Source organism: Vanellus vanellus (genome assembly GCF_965231255.1).
Source record: "Vanellus vanellus genome assembly, chromosome: Z".
In the NCBI taxonomy this organism is placed as follows: Eukaryota; Metazoa; Chordata; class Aves; order Charadriiformes; family Charadriidae; genus Vanellus; species Vanellus vanellus.
In genome coordinates, this window is record NC_138908.1 from 11066071 (window position 1) to 11085881 (window position 19811).

A 19811-nucleotide genomic window follows, 5' to 3' on the forward strand; every position below is an offset into this window, starting at 1 on the left:
CCTGCTTGTACCCAGCAAGAGAGCAAAGAGCGGCAGCAAGCACGACTGCAATCTGTGTCTTCCTCCCGTGGGACTGCTGCGGAATAACCACCACGCTCGCAAGCACACCAGCATGGAGTGCTCCCAGTCCATCTCACAACTGCTGCACAGGTCTTTCTAGGCACTGCTGGTGTGAGATGCGGATGCAGTCAGGACCTGCAGTGTGCTGGCATGGTGTTGCTCCTCCGACGCATGTTGACCATGGTGCTCCAGCTGAAAGACACCACACGGAGCTGGGCTGGGCAGCCAGGAGACGACAGCAGTTGAGTGGCTGGCTAGCAGCGGCTGCTCTCTCTTGCACACTATAATTTGGCAGCTATTCGTGCCAGGTCAGCAGCGTCTCCAGAACCCAAGCCCCATGGGAGGACACCAAGCAGGGGAAACCTGGGAGAGAAACAGATGGGGGGATGGGGACAGGTTTTACTGCCAGAGGTAAAAGAAATGCAAAGGGCTGGCCTGGGAAGGAGTGGCCACCAGCCAGATGATGGCTGTTCAAAGGCATTTGGTGCATATTCTCAACCCTCTCCCTCCTTCCGTGACTTGAGCATTTTGACCTCCATCTGAGCCTCTCATCACCTCTGTGCAAGCAAGAAGAACTGTGCTTCCTCCTGACTTCCGCAGCTTGTGCACATGTCGAGCACAAAAAGAAAAACTACCACATTCAAATAGCCTACAATGAAAGGAAGCCAGAGCACAGAAAAGCTCTCAAGGAAGGATATTCTCTCCTGTATTTAAAGACACAATACATATTGGCAGTATTATGACTCTCATTTCAGTGTCTGCCTGCAGACAGCAAATGTGAAAATCCTTTGACAAAGGCTGAACTGCCTGGAGGACACTCATTGCCCCATTTCAGTTAATATTAATGAAAATTAAATACTCAGATTGCCAACTTCTTCCTTACAGTTTCAAAATGAGTAAGTGAGCCTGATAACGTTGTTACTATTTACCACAAAAATGGTAAATATCTATAAATGGGATTTTTCTATTAATAAGTCACATTTTCTAAAAATCCAACTGCAATCTTCTCCTCCCAAAAAGGCCAATAGCTCGAGGCCTCCCCCCCACTGCAAAGTCAAAGTATCCTCTTCCTTACAATATCTGCTCTTTGTAACAATTAAACAATGAGTTCAAAGCCAGTAGGGAAAGGAACTTTATTTCCAAACTTCTAAAAGATTAATACAAACAATAGAAAGTAGACAAAATTAAAAACATATTAAAAAAGTTAGTTGTCCTTGTAAAAGTGCTCCATAAAAAAATGAAGGCAAATGACCAAGCACATTTTAGTGAGTTTTGTGTATTGCAAATCTCGACAATTATGCATGCAACTATCTTTGGGTGTTCATGGATTTTTAGTGTCTGTTTGGTCACATTTTAAACACACCGAGGAAATTCCACCACAGCAGTACCTTTACAAACATGAATTAGGGGAAGTATTACAGATTAGAAGTCTTGTAAGAAACATGCCTTAGGAATCAAACCCGTGCTACACATCGTGCCCAGCAGTTTCTAGTATGTGTTATTTAAAAACTGTAGTTGGTTCCAGGTCTTGCTAATGGAGGTAAAGTTCCCTCTGAGAACATCACTTCAGTACTAACAGCACTTAGTTTTGTACTTCAACAATTCATTTCTGGATGTTTTATTTTGGAAAAAACAGTTTTCAACTCTTATTCCGGTGTAACAGTTTACCAAGATAGGAGTAGGTAATTTGGTAAAAATTCATGTGTTTTTCTTTTCTAAAATGTAAACTTCTCAAGTAATAATTTTATAGTTAGCATAGTGCAGTAAGAATGGTGATGGTTGTGAAAAGAATAAGAGTTACATTAAAAAACTTTAAGAACATTAGCAAAAGACAGTGAAGTACAGATACACAAGAACAAATAGATAAATATCGAGGATATTGGTTTAGCCACATAAAAGTTAGGACACAGAGAGAGACTTTTCTTGTGAAGGAAAGGCAGTTGTTATTCATGTCATGCTTGAAGGCAACTCTCCGATGACCTTCCCTGTAAGAGGAAAAAGGGGTTTATTAAATGCTGTCTTCCTAAGCAGGTAACATTTCTCTTATGAATTATAACACAAAAGCTCCTCTGCACGGAGAGAAAATAATAACCGCTTTCCTTTGTTAGATGTTGGCATCCTTTAATATTATATTTTTTTAAAATTGGCTTTTTGACTTTGCTCTCATTTTTATGATCCTAACTAGGTAATAATAAACGAGATAATTGATCTATCAGCAAAAGATGACTGACATCTTGGGCTGAGCTAGCTATGCATTTCTAAAAGTATCACACACACAGACAGACACACACACACACAGACAGACACACACACACGCTGCTTCAGTAACAGAACACCACAGTCACTATCAATTTTATCTCATCTGCAGGAAGAATTCAGGGTAACACCTGATTTAAGAAAATCTTCTGCTTGGGCTTCCCCCTCCCCCCCCCCCCCCCCCATGTTTTTCCAAAAGAGCATCTCGAGTTCAGTTGTTCTCTCTCTTCAGGTTCAATCCTGTTTTGTCAAACCTATGTAGAAACAATCACAACCGCGCTATTGATGCAGCGCAAGCTCAGGAACCCTGGCAGCGGGAAGGGGAAGGTTTTGCAAGTACTTTATGTTCTACTTTAAATTCTGCCCTTAAAAAAAACCATTCATTTTCACTTTGATAGCACTGTCCAAGAAAGAACAGCGTTCAGTGGTTCTTCCTCTCTGTAGTTTTTTCAGCTCTTCAGCAGGAACTATTTTTAATTTTTTCTTTTAAAGAAGAGTAACCCCTTCTGAATATCCTACTTCCACGTTCCTTTGTGATGCAGAAGCAGTAAGATTTTCCAACACAAGCCACGGTGTGACCCTGCCCAAGACTACTAGCACACACGGCCTTTCTTCCTCCGGCTGCAGCCACTGATATCTGTGCGACAGATGGGAGAAACAAGAGTAGGAGTGACAGAATCGGACCCCAAAGATTCGCAAACGCCGGCCGGCCGGACGCCCACCCTGCAGGTGTTAGGCAGGGACAGGCAGTGCAGCGAGAGGGCTAAGGCAGAGGGCCGGGAGCGTCTCATCCTTCAGACCCAGGCTGGAAAAGGTTACGAAGGCTGCGGGTACAGATCGCCTCAGCTCCTCTCTGCTTCCACCGCTTTTGGTGCTGAACCGACAGAAACAACAGAAAGAGCCTAAGGACAGACACCGCCAAGTGAACTGCAGTACGACGTTGAAGACGAAAATGTATTTTTTAATGAGGCTCTTGCTGAAGCTGGGAGCTAGTCATCAGAACGCATGCAGCTGACGTGGCTTTGTCTTCCTCCTCCATGCTGGGTACGTGACTGGGTTTTATGTCTGGCTGGGTCAAACACAGCCGTGTGTCACAGACAGTTTTTATTATTTTGGATGCTGCTGAGGACCCTAGAGCTGCTCAAACACAGAAAACGACCAAACAAACAAAAAGCCCCAACAAAACGCCTCTAGAAAGAGCTGTAGGAAAGAGGCATGCTTCAGCTGCCACACTTAAAAGAAACAGAAAACAATTTGTAGAGCCAGCGGGGAAGTGATGAACGCTTTGCTACCAAGAAGGCGCCATTCAAACAACTATCCCCTTGTGCCCTAGTCCTTCCTAGGGCTGGAGTTTCACATCAGAGTTGTCGTCGTGCCATCTGGGACTTTATTACCTGATTTCAAAGTAGAGCACAGGACCGGGGTTCTCGAAAGGGATTGCTCCCCGCAGGAACCCCAACAAGCAAGGCGTCTTTGCAGGCGTTTTGCATACAGTACTGCTGGAGTTCTGCAGCTGCCTGAGAGACCTGTGTGAAGGGAAAAGAAAGACAAATCCAGAGGGGAAACTAATTCATTCACAAGCACCTATTAGGCATTTCCTCCTGAAGAACCATTACCAAACAGAGTTGGAGAGCAGCCAAGTCAACCCTTGGATTCTCAAACACCAAGTAAATCAGCACGGTCACACATTTTCAAAGCTCCAACGGAACACACATGAAATACTATGCCAGCGATGAGCCAGAGGCGTGCAGAGGACTGAGGTGCAAGTGCCATGGAGTTTGTCCTCATTAAAAGCACAATGTTTTCCAATCTACTGGACTGTTTTCAGGTTTATATTGGAACTCTTATCCTCAGGTAATTTATAAAAAGGATTTTCATTTCCAAACTGTTAAGCAACACAGAGCATAGCAAGGAATGAAAGCAAAAAGATGAGACTAAAAGCTTTTTAAGTCCAAAGTGCTGCCTTCCCCAGGCAGTGAAGCGAGAGCTTCAAATCCACACCCTGGCCTCCAAAGAGGACAGTCCAGAGCTGCAGAACAGGCCCAGGAACCCAAAGGGAAGATGTCTCCAGCACTGAACTCCCCTGCTCTCCCTGTGGACAGGTCATTTGTGTGCCTGTACTTTTGAAGGAAAACACAGGGGAATTCCCAATTTCTCAGACATGCATTGGTAACAGCTGCAGGGAACTGTCAAAATCCACGTTTGCTACATTTTTTATAAAAGGAAATACTGAGCATATTGGTGAGATTATAAATTCCCCTCTGACCTCCCCTCTGCCTTCATTACAGGACTCACGAAACACTGATTTTTGTTGACACACCACTTCGCAGTGTTGCCCACAGAGGGATGAGACACAGCCAGAAGGACCATCCATGCTTCCCAGCCTCCTGACTGAAGGGGGCACCCAGGAGCCCCAATGGATGGGATTTTGGTTCTGGGCCACCCCATCTAACCGTCTGGAAGCACATGGGGACTCTGGCCTAGCGCACGCTTTTGTTTGCTGTTTCGCTGCTGTCCTGTTCACCGCCTCTCAACTCTCCTCCAGGACACATCCTGGTAACGGCCCGAATTCACCCGGCAGCTCTCGGCATTTCAGGGGGTTGTTAAGAGAAGCGTTTTCCTGCAGCCTCCCAGGTTCTCTGGAGTGGAGTGCAGGGCGAAGCATCCGCAGCAAGGATCCCTGCTAGTCAGTGGGCTTTGTCATTCCCCTGTTCCTTGAGGAGAACCTCTGTCTGGAGGCTGCAAAGGTCTCCCACCCTGCCCAGCCCCTTGGACCCCCTGCAGCCTTCGCACCCCTGCCTCAAGCTCAGCGCCGACCCCTTGGCTGGTACCCGACTATGCACCACAGGGCTATCAGGCAGAGGTGCCACTTGCCAACACTGATCAGGCCAAGGCTGCGTGGACCTTTTTCCTGGGAAAACGAGCAGAGAGCCATCCAGGGCACGGCTTGCCCTGCGCACACAGCACCGCCAGCAGTTCCTCACTGCATCTCCTTGCACTTTCCACCTGAACGCCGCGAGACGTATAGAGCTGTGTATATCCTGGTGTCCCTGGAGAGATACAAACCTGATTTTTGGCATCTGCGTGAGAATTATCCGTACAGCAGCAGACAGGTGTTCTAGGACAGATCTGCCTACCGCATAGCCTTACCTACGCCCCTACAGCATTCTTCGCTTCTTCAGTTCACACAGAAAGTACGAGGGTTTCTGCCATATTTCACCACAGGACAAATGCTCCTGCGGCCGCCTCCTGCATGCAAGTTACGTGTGGGTACTTCTTTCCTACTTGGTTTCCTCTTTCTGAAAATATTGTTCCTGTCTGCTTTTTTAGCTGGCAGGGTAAACAAAATCACCACTGGAACTTTGCAGTACGGGATGTATTTTTAAAAATCCTTTCATATCCAGCTTCCGTCTGAAAACACATTGTCTATTCAAAGTATCCAAAATAGTGTTTTCTGGTGTCTCAGTGTCTGCTAAAACTGATGCAAGTGTTTTTTCACCAGCTGAATACGTTCCTTGCTGGTTTTACACTGCATGTCAAGAAACCCTAGATGATGCTTTTTATAGGACACATTTTTAATCACGCACCATTTCATGTGTGATTATAAAAAGACACGACCAGGTTCCTAGCACAGCAGATGTGGAAAGAGAATGCTGTTGCACAAGGCTGCAAGAAAGATGAGACTGAGGTCTCACCAAGGCGGAGCCTCCCTGGAGTAAAAGCAAACCCATAATAAAAGTGTAGCCTTGAGAAGTCCAGCTCCAGAATATGTTAGGGCCACAAAGTAACCCCCAATAAACTACAAAAAAAAAAAAAATCTATCTTTTACACCCCCTCCATGACCAAAAAAGAAAAAGAAAAAAAAATCCCCGAGGAGGAGTATATGCCTCAAAATGAGCAGGAACAAAGATTCAGGCTATTGGGGGTGGTATAAAGCAACAGAAATGTCTGGTCAATCATTTGTGTCAGATGATGTCCATCTCACCACAGGGGCCTACGTTTCTACCCTGCATTGTGCCATTTCTCACAGATTCCCACAAATTATTGCAGTGATAAACTACAGTCACTTCTAGTGACTCAAACATCTGCCCACTCAGTATTCACAAACAAAATTTAGTAACATCGATGAATTGATCAGGATGATGTCTGAAAGCCATAGTGGTTTCACCTTGCAAGAGGCACTTCAAATTTTCACCAGCCCAGGACAGGAAGAGTGATAAAAAAGTATTCTAAATTATTTTAAAATCAGTTAGCTAAGTTTTTGCAGCTTGTTATACTGGCACTGTCATCAGAGTAAGGAAGCTGGTGTTTTGTGACTGGCCAGGAAAAACATGGTGAATGCATGGAGCTGATGAGAGAAGAGGAAAGTGCAGGATACAAATTAGTTTGACCTTCATAACATCACAGCCTATGATGGATTTTGTGCGTGGCTGGAAGGAGTCGTTTTCGCAAAGCAGTTGTGAACACACACACACACACACACTCCCCCAAACCTGCCAGGGACCAAGAGCTGTCTGGGACAGGTCTGTGTGGGCGAATTTGGTCTGCCAGAATAAAAAATTTAAAAATTGAAAAAGAAATAAAGCAAAACCAAACCAACCAACCATAGAAGCTGGGAGACGACAGGACCGCCTCACCAGCCTGTCTTTGTCTGGAAATCCGCAAGCAGGAGAAGGTTCATGCACGCGTAGAAAATCGCCTGTTTTTCCCCCAGTGTGCCAGCGGGCACGAACCGCCCCCCCGCCAGCGGGGAGCGGCGCAGCCATGCGGAACCGCGCTCCATTATCACCAGTCCTTCTGCAGAATTAATGAGTCGCCGCTGTATTAATTTACCGCGTCTCCTTCCAGCAGGGAACGGCGCTTACTGCGCCGGCCGTCGGGGCTCGCAGCCCCCCCTCCCCCGGGCAACCGCACCCCTCCGACCGGCCCCCGGGGCGGGAGATGCGGACATGGCAGGACCAGATCGTCGTTGTGTCGTCCCGTCCGCCCCTCCCCCCCTCCCCCCGGGGTCCCCGGCTCACCTTGATCCTCTCCACGGCCGCCTCCATCTTCAGCTGCTCCACCAGCCGCTGCATGGTGCTCAGGCTGCCGCCCGACGACATCCCCGGGCCGCGCGGAGGACGGAGGCAAGAGGGCAGCGCGGCTCCCCGGCAGTCGCACCGGCAAGGATGGTGTCGTCCCCCCCCCGGCTAACCCCCCCCATCCCCGCCACCGCCCCGGGGAGGGGCCGGGACCGCCCCGCCCCGGCCCGGGGATGGAGCTGCTCCGGCTGCAGAAAGCCCTGTTTGTTTAAAAAAGGACAGGAAGGGAAAAAAAAGGGGGGGGGGGGGGGGAAGGGAGGAGGGAAGGGAGGAAAAATGAGGGAAAAAAGAAAAAAGGAAAGAGAGGGGAAGGGGGGGGGGGGGAGAGAGGGAAGGGGGAAAAAGGGAAAAGGCAAAAAAGGAGGAAGATAAGACGAAAAAAGAAAATGAAAATTAAAAAGGAAAAGGGAGGGGGTAAAAAGGGGGAAGAGAGAAAAAGAAGAAAGGAAAAAAGGGGGAATGGGGGGAGGGGAGAAAGAGAAAAAGGAAAAAAGAAGGGGAAGGGATGAAAGGGGAAGGGGAAAAAAGCAGGGAAAAAAAGGGGGGGGGGAAGGAAAAAAGAGGGATAAGGGGAAAAGAGGAAAAGGAAGGGAACAAAGGGGGGAAGGGGAACAAAGGGAGGGAAGGGGAACAAAGGGAGGGAAGGGGAACAAAGGGGGGAAGGGGAACAAAGGGGGGGGAAGGGCTGGATGCCCCCTGCACTGTTCATCGCCATTTCACTAGTGACCATAAATAAGTGACTTTTTGGCAGGAGTTTGCTGGCCCATTAAAAAGCTGGTGGGATGAAGTTCATAGCATCAAATGGTTGCTCTGAACATAGGGATGACCAGCCATGGACATGCTTGAGCCTCACTAAAAGCCTCAGCACAGTCATGGAAAAGACTTGCGCTGAATCTGAAAGGTCCTGGCTCTCAATACATTTGCATGTTAAGTGACATGTATATTTCACCTTATATACACTATGTATTTGAAAGTACATACGTGCTATGAAACAGATACATTTCTTTGAAGAAAAGTTGATTGAAAGTAAGGTGGTTCTTCTCCAAGATCCTATTACCTTGCCATGCTTTTCTGCGCAAAGATCTCACTGCTACCCAGTACCGGCAATACTTGTTCACGCAAACACTTCCCTCTGAAGTCATCTCCGTTTACACCGGCCTTACTGGGTAGTATTGGAACTGTCAGCAGTCTCATTCCTGCTTTTTTTTCCCTCACGTATAATTGCTTTGTCAACTTTATTTCAAGATAAAATAGGGCCTGAAAATTTATGCCTAGAAGACAGACACTATTTAGAACTACAATGAGATGTGAGGCTCAAAATGCTCAGTAGCCTCAGCTAATGAGGTGTCACTGTGACGCTGACAGCTTGGTAAAGACACACGAGATTTCTCTAACCTTCATCACAGAGATGTGGCTGCAGTGTCACTGTCCATCAAATTCTTGCTGGAGCCCACGAATTTATGCCTGAACCTGGTTATTTTTAAAGGGCTCCTATGTCAAGAAAAGAGGGAATTCCAAGCTGAGACTGCAGAACAGCTCTTTTCCAGCAGGTCATGCAATACCTGCTGACCTTCCCTTCTCCACTCAGTATCGGGGTACGGTTTTACAGAGACAGGACACCATTGCCACTGAAAGACACCGTTCTGTCCTCTCCAGGGACTGCCCCTCCATTGCACCGATTTCCTGCTGTAGTGTCAGGTCAGGAAATTAATCTTGGTTAGAGCTAACCTAGGCCAAAAGGGAAAACAGATCCGTCTTTTGACTGCTTATTTGTATAACCCAAATCCATGGCTTGAGAGGGAAAGGAGCAAACGAGGCACAAAGGCACAAGGAGCAGAGCTGTTAGCCTGCAAAACTGTGGCCACAGGTTTAGATCTTCAGGCATGCACCTGCCTGCTTCTTTTCCAGATATAACCGTCTTACCTAATAATCAACACCATTTTACTCATGCTTACCTTTATTCCCATTGTTTCTATCACAGCAACTTAATCTTCCCCCTTCTGCTCTTGCACGAGTCCAACCGTGTTTTGGGAGTTGAAGCAGCAATACACCCAAGCTGTGAAGGTCTCTCACTTCATGAACATCTTTGCAGTGTCCCTACCACACCATGACAGTGTCCCTAAGGTTACTTCATGAAAGCAAGCACAGGTTATAGATACCTTCTTTAGCAAGTTTTAGATTTGAATTGACATTAAATACAAAGTGAATTAAGTTTATAGCTACATTACATGCAGCAGAGGTGAAGGACAAATCTAGCAGCTCCTCTTCAATTTTACTAATGCATACAGAAGTTAGCTATTTAGCATAACACTTCTAAAATGCTTTTGAATATGTATTACTTTAAGCAGAAAACTGAGATGACATTCCAAGAACTAGTGAAAGCTAAACTAGCAAAAGAGGCATAGAAAACAGAAACTCTTCCTCAAACAATGAGTTGCAGAATCAGAAACATCTTGCTTCAAAAATTAAGCAATAAGCATTTTAAAAATTTTAGCTCTTACAGACTTTGGCAGTAGTAGCAAGGTCAAGAGCTTCTCTCCCAGACCCAGTCTTCACAGAAACCAGCTAACCTAGCACCGTTTTCAGCAGAAACACTTCTAAGGAACTTGCTTTTACAGATGTGATAAATGACAGGAGAAGCCTGATCTGGCTACGCTCCCCCCATCCCTTCCCCAGTAAAATTCCTGAACAGAAATACGGTAACAGAATCCTTTTTACAGCAAATCATGGAAACTCTGACCTGGGCTGAGTTACAGAGGAAACCACAGCGTGCTGTTTGCATTATTTATTCTAAGTACTCTGAGGTCTGATCAGAAGAGATAAACATAAAGAATACTTTAGATTTAGAATTTAAAACAAATTCAGTATGTATATTATATAAACTTTTATTTACATAAGGCATCAAAATTGCCCTTTTTAACAAAAGGCTCATTTTCCCTTTTACCAATACTTTGGTGAAAGAAACGTCACATTTAGTAGACTAATATTCACTGGTATACTTGTTCTGAACAAGCAGGTACAATCCAACGTACAAGATGAAAAAACAAATGTCAAAAGATCTAAGCATACTATTTCATTAATCACTCTGTAGAACAAAGAATTAAGGCTTGTTTGCATCACAATGATGATCAATCATGCATCATTTATTCCCACAAAGAATAAAACTCAAGTGGAGCAGGAATAGCTAAAGAAGTCCGGTATAATCCCCATATTGTCTACATCAAAAAACAATTTGGCATCTTAGAAATTAGATTGAAAAGTAGGGGGCAAGAGAGAGGAAAACAGAAAGTGGCCCTTGCTTCAGAATCCTTTATAAGCATTTCCAGTGTCCGTTTGCAGGAACCCTTCAGTTTAAAAAGGAAAAACAGGACTTTCAAGGACTGATCTAGAAACATTTTCAGAAAGGCTAAAGTTAAGGTTCCACTGATCATGAATATGAAATATGTAGAGCAAATACATTGTTTGGAATAATGAATTCCACACTGAGATCCCCAAGTAAATGTCATATATACATTGAGCTGAGCCTGTTTAATATATCTGATTTATAAAAATGGTAAACCTGTATTATTTTTCGGCCTGATTTAATAATTCCTGAGTTTTAGATCACTGCTGAGCCACAGCAGACAAAACTCTGAATGATGTAGTGAAAAGTTTTGCAAATCACTTTCAACACTAGCACAGATTTTGTTCAGCAACTTTCAATCATCAATGAAAGTCAGTCTTCCCGGTCCTTCATTTTTCATCCACCGCCGGTATCTCTTCCATCGGGGATCCATGGCCATCTTCTTCTTTAACTCCTCCTCTTGTTCTCGCTTATAGACCTGATAGACAAACAAAAGTTTTTAATAAGGCTGAAGAAACAGCTTAAGTGCACCTCAAGGGAGGTGTAAGCATCCATAGTTCAACCACTGGCCAGCTTACTGTTTTTGCAGAAGACTGACCTGCCACACAGTAGCAGCCCTTGGCCACCAGAAAGCGTTGGGAGTACCTTCAGCCACAGAACCTATTGGCTGTAGTTGCGATGCTTTGCATTTTTGTTGAGAGGAGAACGTCCTTGTAAGATGGTGCTGCAAGATCCAAAACTTTTTTTGCTAGAGAACGAGGTGCTCACATGTTCGACAAAATAAAATCCACAGTAAAGAACTGCTAGTGCTCAGAAAGCTAAATTTTGAGTCCCTTCTCAGCACACATACTGTTCAATGCAGTTCTTCAGCTCCTTGCTGTAGTTGTTTTCCCATTTCAAAGCAATTGTCGAGATAGAAACTTTTTATTCCTAATGAAGTTTCTCAACAAAGTTAATATCTCTGCATTAAGTATTGGCAGTACCAAATGATAAGTAATTACATTCTGCCAAGAAATGGTGTCATTGTAATGAAATCCACAATTACCAGCAAAGTCAAGTATTTAAAAAAAGCAACAGCATCTGTATTTTCATTCTGGAAGGCAATTTATGTACATACAGCCAGTGTAAATCTCAACATCACCGTACAGTTTTATGTCAACTCAGTGTCATCTAACTTCTTCCCTGAAGGGAATTAAATTTAAGGTTCTGCTATGCATGAACAAGATTTAAGAAATATTATAGATGGCTTTATAATTACACCTGCTCAATGTTCAGTGATCATACAGGTTCTAAGAATTATTAGGAAAGTAACAGAAGCAAAAAAAAAAAATATTGCAGAGCTCCATGATGTACCCGTGTATTGAATTCTTGGTCTTTCCCATCCTAAAAGGACACTGGAAAACTGAACAATATGCAAGACAGCCATCTCCAATGATCAAAGAACAAAGAAACTTTTGGGGAGAAACACCTAAGCATATTTTTCAGCCTAGAAAAGATACATTTAAGTTTCGAGTAAGGATATGGTAGTGGGACACAGGAGCACAGTTAGCATGAGACAAGAGAATAAAGCATGACTATTCTCCATTTCCAACAATACAAGAACCGGCAGGTGACTTAAAAAAAAAAATATCTTCTACACTTATTGCTGAACTCATGACCAGATGGCACAGCAGACACTGTTAATGCATTCAAGATGTGACTAGGTAAGTTTATTAAAGAAAAACCCATTAAAGAAATTACCTAAAAAGACAGTTTCCTTTTCAGGAAGTCCCAAAGCTGCAAATTATAGTGGATAAATATTGCTACATGGGTGCAAATTTAATGTATTCTTCACTAAAAATCAACTGCTGGCTCCCACAGGAGATGAGTCTGGGCTAAATAATACAGCTCTTCTATATTACGTGACCAAAGCATCAACAGTTAGTGATGGATCCCAAACCATGTCATTTTTTTTCTACAATAGCAGCATATACATCCTATCTTACTTTTTCCACATGACATCTGCTTTGACTAGTAACATTACTTGATCTGCGGACTTCTAGATTATTTTCTAGCAAACCCATCATAATTCAACATGTATTAAACGCGTATTCAACCTGTCAGCTAATCCTTTCCTTACATTAGCATCAATTTTACTATTTTCCTCTTCAAGTTTCTACAGTAATCCTCTCTTGCCTACTTTTAAAGAAGCATTCTTTTATCTTTGGTGCCCTGCCAGCAGCAAAGGCAGTTCCACCACCATCCTGTTTCTTTTCCCAAGTGTATGCAGAGCAGCAGCAACATCTCCTCTTCCCTTTAACCAGGCCAATTTTGTATTCTCAGTTTCTCTTCATCTTCTAGAAACCTCCCACCCAGATGGCACACATATGAGCTTCTGTAGAACAATGAAAGTGTTTTGTCAATCTGCCACCCCCCAGCATACCAAATCATTCTGGACTGCAAATTCCATGCTGTGGCTAATGTTCTTTCACTGGTCTCACAAAAAGCTTAAAAAAAAATAATTCCATGTTGACTGTTTAGTAATTGGCTATCCATGGCAAGAGTAGCAGTTGTGCCTAATGGTATTTCATGTGACATCTTTACTTCAATAGGTAGGTAGCGCAGCAAGAGTCGTCCCTGACTCACTGACGGCCAAAGAACTATCAAGGGACAGTTTAATAAGAATGAGTTAGGAACAGATGGCTTAGAAGACTGATGAAACAGGAGTTTCAGATGATCACCCCAGGTTCCAGTATAGGATGGGGAGCTACCTGTTAGAGAGCAGTGTAGAGGAAAGGGACCTGGGGGTCCTGGTGGACAGCAGGATGACCATGAGCCAGCACTGTGCCCTTGTGGCCAAGAAGGCCAATGGCATCCTGGGCTGTATTAGAAGGGGGGTGGTTAGCAGATCGAGAGAGGTCCTCCTTCCCCTCTACTCTGCCCTGGTGAGACCGCATCTGGAATATTGTGTCCAGTTCTGGGCCCCTCAGTTCAAGAAGGACAGAGAGCTGCTGGAGAGAGTCCAGCGTAGGGCAACTAAGATGATTAAGGGAGTGGAGCATCTCCCTTATGAGGAAAGACTGAGGGAGCTGGGTCTCTTTAGTTTGGAGAAGAGGAGACTGAGGGGTGATCTTATTAGCGTTTATAAATATATAAAGGGGGAATGTCATGAGGATGGAGCCAGGCTCTTCTCAGTGGCGACCAGTGATAGGACAAGGGGTAATGGATTCAAGCTGGAACACAAGAGGTTCCACTTAAATTTGAGAAGAAACTTCTTCTCAGTGAGGGTGACAGAGCACTGGAACAGGCTGCCCAGGGAGGTTGTGGAGTCTCCTTCTCTGGAGACATTCAAAACTCGCCTGGACACCTTCCTGTGCAACCTCATCTAGGTGTTCCTGCTCCGACAGGGGGATTGGACTAGATGATCTTTTGAGGTCCCTTCCAATCCCTACCATACTGTGATACTGTGATACTGTGATCAAGGTAATCCTTATTACAAATTATTACTGTTTGGAGAACGGTCTTCAACCTACTGTAGTAACTTTGTCATACCACATAGTTATTATAAAGCCTTTCATCGGATTCAACTAAATCTTGTATACACAGATTACCTAGCAATCACAGGTGGATGTCCCCCGACCAAGCAAATCCCTTCCTATATCCATGGGCATATCAGGAGCTGTTGTCTACCAGTCCATGAGCATAAGAAGTTGAGGAAAACACACCAAGTGGTTGTCTAAGAGTTTTCAATTTAGAAGGTAATAGCTAAAATTGAAGCAATGCTTCACACAGACCCATCCTGAGCACCTTCACAAAACAGCTTTCTTACTCTGGGAGCAATGGATAACTAACATTAGCTTTGGCACCAGAGCTACCCACCTCATAGTTCTCTCGTATCCACAGTTGCCGTTCAAGAAAGGTCTCTTTTTGATGATCTTCTAGACTGTCAAACTGAGACTGCGACATCTTCATGTACCTTCGTATGATATATAGCTTCTCTTCCACACCGTACTCTTGCCCTTTAATAGTGAAACAATAAATCCACCAACAGTACCAAACTATGTATTTGCACAAGTAAAAAGGAGCTAGAAGGATCTGAAACAGAAGGATATCATATATCTTGGGCTTCTGATAACCGCCTTTTATATCAATTTTATTTTTAATAATGTCTTTGATGATTTCTTCCTCTTCTTCACGAATTTCTTCTTTGGACCGCCTGTTCTTGCCTTTTTCTTTAGTCTTGTTGAGTAAACCTTGTTGCCTGGCAATCTCAGTAGCTTGTATACGGTATTTTGGCACTGTAGCTAGGTAGTTGATAGCTTCATTGTAACTGCTCCACCAGCTGAAGAACTGTAATTGAAGAACAGTAAAAGTAAAAAAATATGGTTTTATACAGACACATTTCTATTTGGAGGTTTGCCAAAAAAAAATAAATATGCCATCATACACCTTTAACCGCAATTATGTTACAGCAAGGGTAAAAACTGAAGGTAACGGTACTTCTTCAGCAGTTTTACAGAAGCTCTAATTATTCCTCCAAACTTAGTAAGGTACCTGGAAAAGAGACGCATAGATATGTATCTCACAGCAATATACAGTGATGAGAAAGGACAAGCAGACACTGTTCAGATTGGTTTTGTTCATGAGAAGGTGGTGATCTCGTGAAGGCTAATGCTAGGCTGTACTAGCCATTCTCAGAAGTCCTTTGGATTTATCAGTAAAAGTAGGTGGTATATGAAATCTCATTATAAAATCATTACCCATTTAAAATAGTTAATTAAACATGGATTAAGCACGTGACAATCTCATTAGTCTGACAGGATTCACTTCACAAGATTCAACACCCTCTCTAATTTCCAGCTACCCTCTGAATTTCAATAGGGGAAAAAAAAAAAAAAAGAACAAACCAGAAATACAGCGCCTGGGGTGAGCATGTCTTACTGGGGCAACTTTTTAAAAAACCCAGCATTTCACACTGTTCACCAAGACAAAGGGCAGACATATACACATTACACAACCTTAACAAAGGCCAAGAAGCAGAAACAATAGAAAGCAAGAGAGAGGCAAATCAGTTTACACTTTTACACTGAATTTGCTACCATCTGGCAGCTGGACTGCAGGAAAGCGAGCGTCTCCACTTACAGCAAAAATAAGAAATACAATGTGAAATGAAACTCTGCCATTGGACAAAAGTCTGAAGAGAAATTAAGTATTTCGCTGCATATGCCATTGGAATTTATTATTCCAACCTCTCAAATTCTGATCAATATATTTTTGTTTTAACTTCCAACATCCCATTAAAAAGTGAGTTATCAGCACCACAGAATAAGATGTATCTTCCTCTCCTAAACTTTTGGGGTATTTTTAATGACATTTTCAACCAGTAATCTAGATTAGATGCTAAATAGATGCTAAATAAAAGAATTATGCACCTTCTTCCACTTAAATATCTGACAGCAACAGTGCAAGTTTTCTCCTCTAAAACACAGGCTGTTTCCTTGCCTTTGGAACTACCACCTGCAGAACAAACTTCACTGAACTGAATTCACTTCTCTCCTGACTTCTTTGAGGTGTTTAAAAAATGCTGCAATGTAAGACACACATTAGGCAACTCCTGATATTCAGTTCTATCATCTGAATTGAGTCTTGAATTTAGTTTGCAATTAGCCTGCTTTTTAAAAAAATTACTTACGTAGCTTGACAAACTGATGCACGCTTACCTGGAGCGCTACTCCTGCCTGTGCTCAGGAACAGGCTGTTCTCAGCCCGCCACAAAGAACTAAATAACTCCTTTAGAAAAGCTGCACTTGTCTCTATGAAATATCCTACCACGGTAAGAAATTAATCTCTACCTTTGTCCAAGGTGCCAAGGGCAGTGAAAAAAAATGCTCAGTACATCCTGACTACAGATTTGTTACAGACACCACACAGAAGTTTACCACAGCAGAGAGGAACGGGCCTCCTCACTGACACTGTTTAATACCTGGCATGTTATGAGAGCTGCAAATACTTCTTCTCCTGTTCACAAACTCACTGAGCAGCATCACACAAACATGAAATTTTACCTGAAACACGGAGATAGCACACACTGTAACTAGAATCACTATTCTGACATCCACTTTAGGTGCCAATCTTCTGCTGTAGTAGTGATAATAATGCCTGTAATACTCTTCAGGATGATCCAACATATAGTCATAATCTTTACGTGTTTCTTCATCCTGCAGGATGAGAAGAAAAACAAGCGTAGGTTCAGATTTCGTGTTCTCACTCCATTATAGCTGCATTTTACATCTCATTAATGACCATGATGCTACAAAACTGGCAATAGCCCAACGGAGTATGAAGCACAGATGAAAATCTTTGGTCCTTTTCTCATATTCTCAATTAATTTGTTCTCACACTCATCTGCCCACGCACATCTGACATATGTGGTCTTAAATACATAAGCACACGCTGCATGAAGACACTTAATACTGAAATAGAGAGGCAACTGAAATCCACATAATAAGTAATTTTAACTTCAGAATGGGAAATCCAGATGGACTAGAATTAATAGATATCTCTCAGGAAAAGATTTTGAGATGAAGAACCTATTAAGAGATTGTTTTACAAATCTTTTAGCATTAGCTTACAGGGCTGTGGAATCTGTCCACTGGAAGGCTGTTTCAAAACGTCATTGCTCGCAGTTCCTTGGATTTTTTCCTGATTTTCACCCATGTAATTAAGAGGTGACAAATTTAATTTTGTCAGCTTCAAATGCATTCCTTTCTGACCCCCTAAAAAGTTCCCTTTTTTCTCCCTTGCAGCCTTAAAACATCCACAAGGCTTCTTTCTTCCATTCCTGAGTTCCGCCTTTGCCAAGCCACACATATTTTGCCCTGATAAGCCTCCCTTGCACATCCTGTGTGCTGCCTGAGTTACTGTTACATTTTTGTTTAACGGAGGGCCAACAAAGATGATCCGAGGGCTGGAGCACCTCTCCTATGAGGACAGGCTGAGAGAGTTGGGGTTGTTCAGCCTGGAGAAGAGAAGGCTCCGGAGAGACCTTACAGCAGCCTTCCAGTATCTGAAGGGCACCTATAAGAAAGCTGGTGAGGGACTTTTTGCAAGGGCTTGTAGTGATAGGACAAGGGGGGATGGCTTCAAACTGGAGGAGGGGAGATTTAGATTAGATATTAGGAAGAAATTTTTCACTCTGAGGGTGGTGAAGCACTGGCACAGATTGCCCAAAGAAGTTGTGGCTGCCCCATGCCTGGAGGTGTTCAAGGCCAGGCTGGATGGGGCTTTGAACAACCTGGTCTGGTGGGAGGTGTCCCTGACCACGGCAGGGGGGTTGGAACTCGATGGTCTTTAAGATCCCTTCCAACCTAAACCACTCTATGATTCTATACCTCTAAGTTAAAGCCCATTTTAAATACAAAGGGATTTTCAAGAGACCCGTATCCTCACACACACACACTCTTGGACTGGCTACCGAAGGTCGTTTTTCGGGGTTTCTACCCCTCCTTGACTGCTGGTAGGAAGCAAGCCGGCCAAGTCCACACAAAGGGACGCAAAACGGGAGCCGCAGGGTCCGCCGCGATGCACGGCCGTGCGACCCGGGAGGCCGCCACCCCGCCCCGGGCAAAGCGGCACCGGCGCGGCGGAGTCCGGGGTCGGGCAGGATCCCGCCGTCCGAGCCGGGTCCCTTTGTGGACGGCACGCTGCAGGGACAGACGCAGCAGACGAGTCGCAGCCGCCCGGCAAAATTTGGGAAACTGCGCACCTTTCGGCGTTTTTTTTTGAAGACACGATTTTTCTCCTCGCCACACGCGGTTGCTTAATTTTGCTGCCTGCGAATAAGGCGCGAAACGCCTATGTGCCCGGCCAGGCGATTTATAAGCACCGGTAAAGGAAAGAGGCGAGCAGCCTGCCCCGGGCGGCGTTAGCCCCGGCCCCGCACCTACTCGCCCGGGCGCCGCCTCCGTTCCCCGAGCCAGACCGCCGAGGGCGGCGGCGGCGCGGGCAGCGGCGCTGCGGGGCAGGTCGCCCTGCCCGTCCCGCCGCCTGCCCCGCTCCCCGGACCGCCGCCGCCTCCCGCACGGTCCCCCCCACCCCGGGGCGGGCCCCTCCGCCGGCCCCCCGCACTGTCTCTTACCGGAGCGGCTCCGGCCGCGGCGGCGGTCCCGCTCTCTCACCTTGAGGGTCTCGTAGGCGGTGGCGATGAGGAGGAACTTCTCGTGCGCCGCCTGCGGACCACCACCGCCGCCGCCCGGCGCGGCCGCCTCCCCCCGGTAGCGGTCGGGGTGGTACTTGCGGGCCAGCTGCCGGTAGGCGCGGGCGATCTCCGCCTTGCTGGCCTGCCGGCTGACGCCCAGCACCTCGTAGCAGACGCGCCGCCCGCAGTACAGGCCCTCCGTCAGGCCCCGCGCCGCCCGCGGCAGCAGCGCCGCGCACAGCCACAGGCACAGCAACCACCGCCGGCCCGGGCCGGCCGCGGCCCCGCCGCCACCGACCGCCGCCGCCATCTCGCCGCCGGGGCCCGCGCCGTGCCCAGGCGCCTGCGCGCGCGCGCGCACGGGCGGGCGGGGGGCGGAGCCGACTGGGTCCCCTCAGCGCCCGGCGCGGTGGTGGGCGGGAGCGGGAGGAGGAGGTGTGTCGCGATAGAGATGCGGTCGTGATGGAGGGCTGAAATTGCGGTCTTGAGTCTTTTTGGTTTGGTTTGGTTTGGTTTGGTTTTTTTTTACCCGCGGACTTGTTTTGAAAAGGAGGAGGAGCGCGTCTCTGCCTCAGCGTCGCCGCGGTGCGGGGCCTTTCCCGGGACGGGCAGCGCTCGACTCACCCGGGGAGGCGCGCTGTTCCCCTGCTGGAGAGGAGGCTGCAGCAGCACGCCTGGCCTCCTCTGCCCCGCCTCTCTGCTGCCTTCATAAACGTTTATCGTTTCCTCGAGAGACGGATTCCGCGTCCGCTTCCCCCAAGAAGCATTCCGCCTCTTCGCACCCCGTTAGGGTCGGCGGCCTCTCGGCCTGGCAGGCTGGCGCTCTCCTCCTCAGATACTCAGCTTGGCAAATAAAGCAAAAAATTGTCCACGGTCAGTTTTGTCACCCCTTTTT

General features: G+C 45.8%; 2 protein-coding genes across 2 annotated transcripts; both read right to left on the reverse strand.

Annotated features, from left to right (window-relative positions):
- Positions 1–1179: 1179 nt before the first annotated feature.
- LOC309683324 (guanine nucleotide-binding protein G(I)/G(S)/G(O) subunit gamma-10) lies at positions 1180–7491 on the reverse strand. Its single transcript, XM_082497582.1, has 3 exons — positions 7338–7491; positions 3711–3842; positions 1180–2045 (listed from the first exon to the last, which is right to left on the reverse strand). Exons 1-2 carry the CDS (start codon positions 7416–7418, stop codon positions 3717–3719), a joined length of 207 nt encoding a protein of 68 aa, XP_082353708.1. The 5' UTR covers positions 7419–7491; the 3' UTR covers positions 1180–2045; positions 3711–3716.
- A 2794-nt stretch (positions 7492–10285) lies between these two features.
- Positions 10286–19226, reverse strand: DNAJC25 (DnaJ heat shock protein family (Hsp40) member C25; the record flags this gene model as incomplete). The annotated part of the gene is made up of 4 exons (XM_082497337.1): positions 10286–11218; positions 14599–15069; positions 16785–16937; positions 18897–19226. The coding sequence occupies 4 exons, from the start codon at positions 19224–19226 to the stop codon at positions 11096–11098; spliced, it is 1077 nt and encodes a 358-aa protein (XP_082353463.1). The 3' UTR covers positions 10286–11095.
- Positions 19227–19811: the final 585 nt, after the last annotated feature.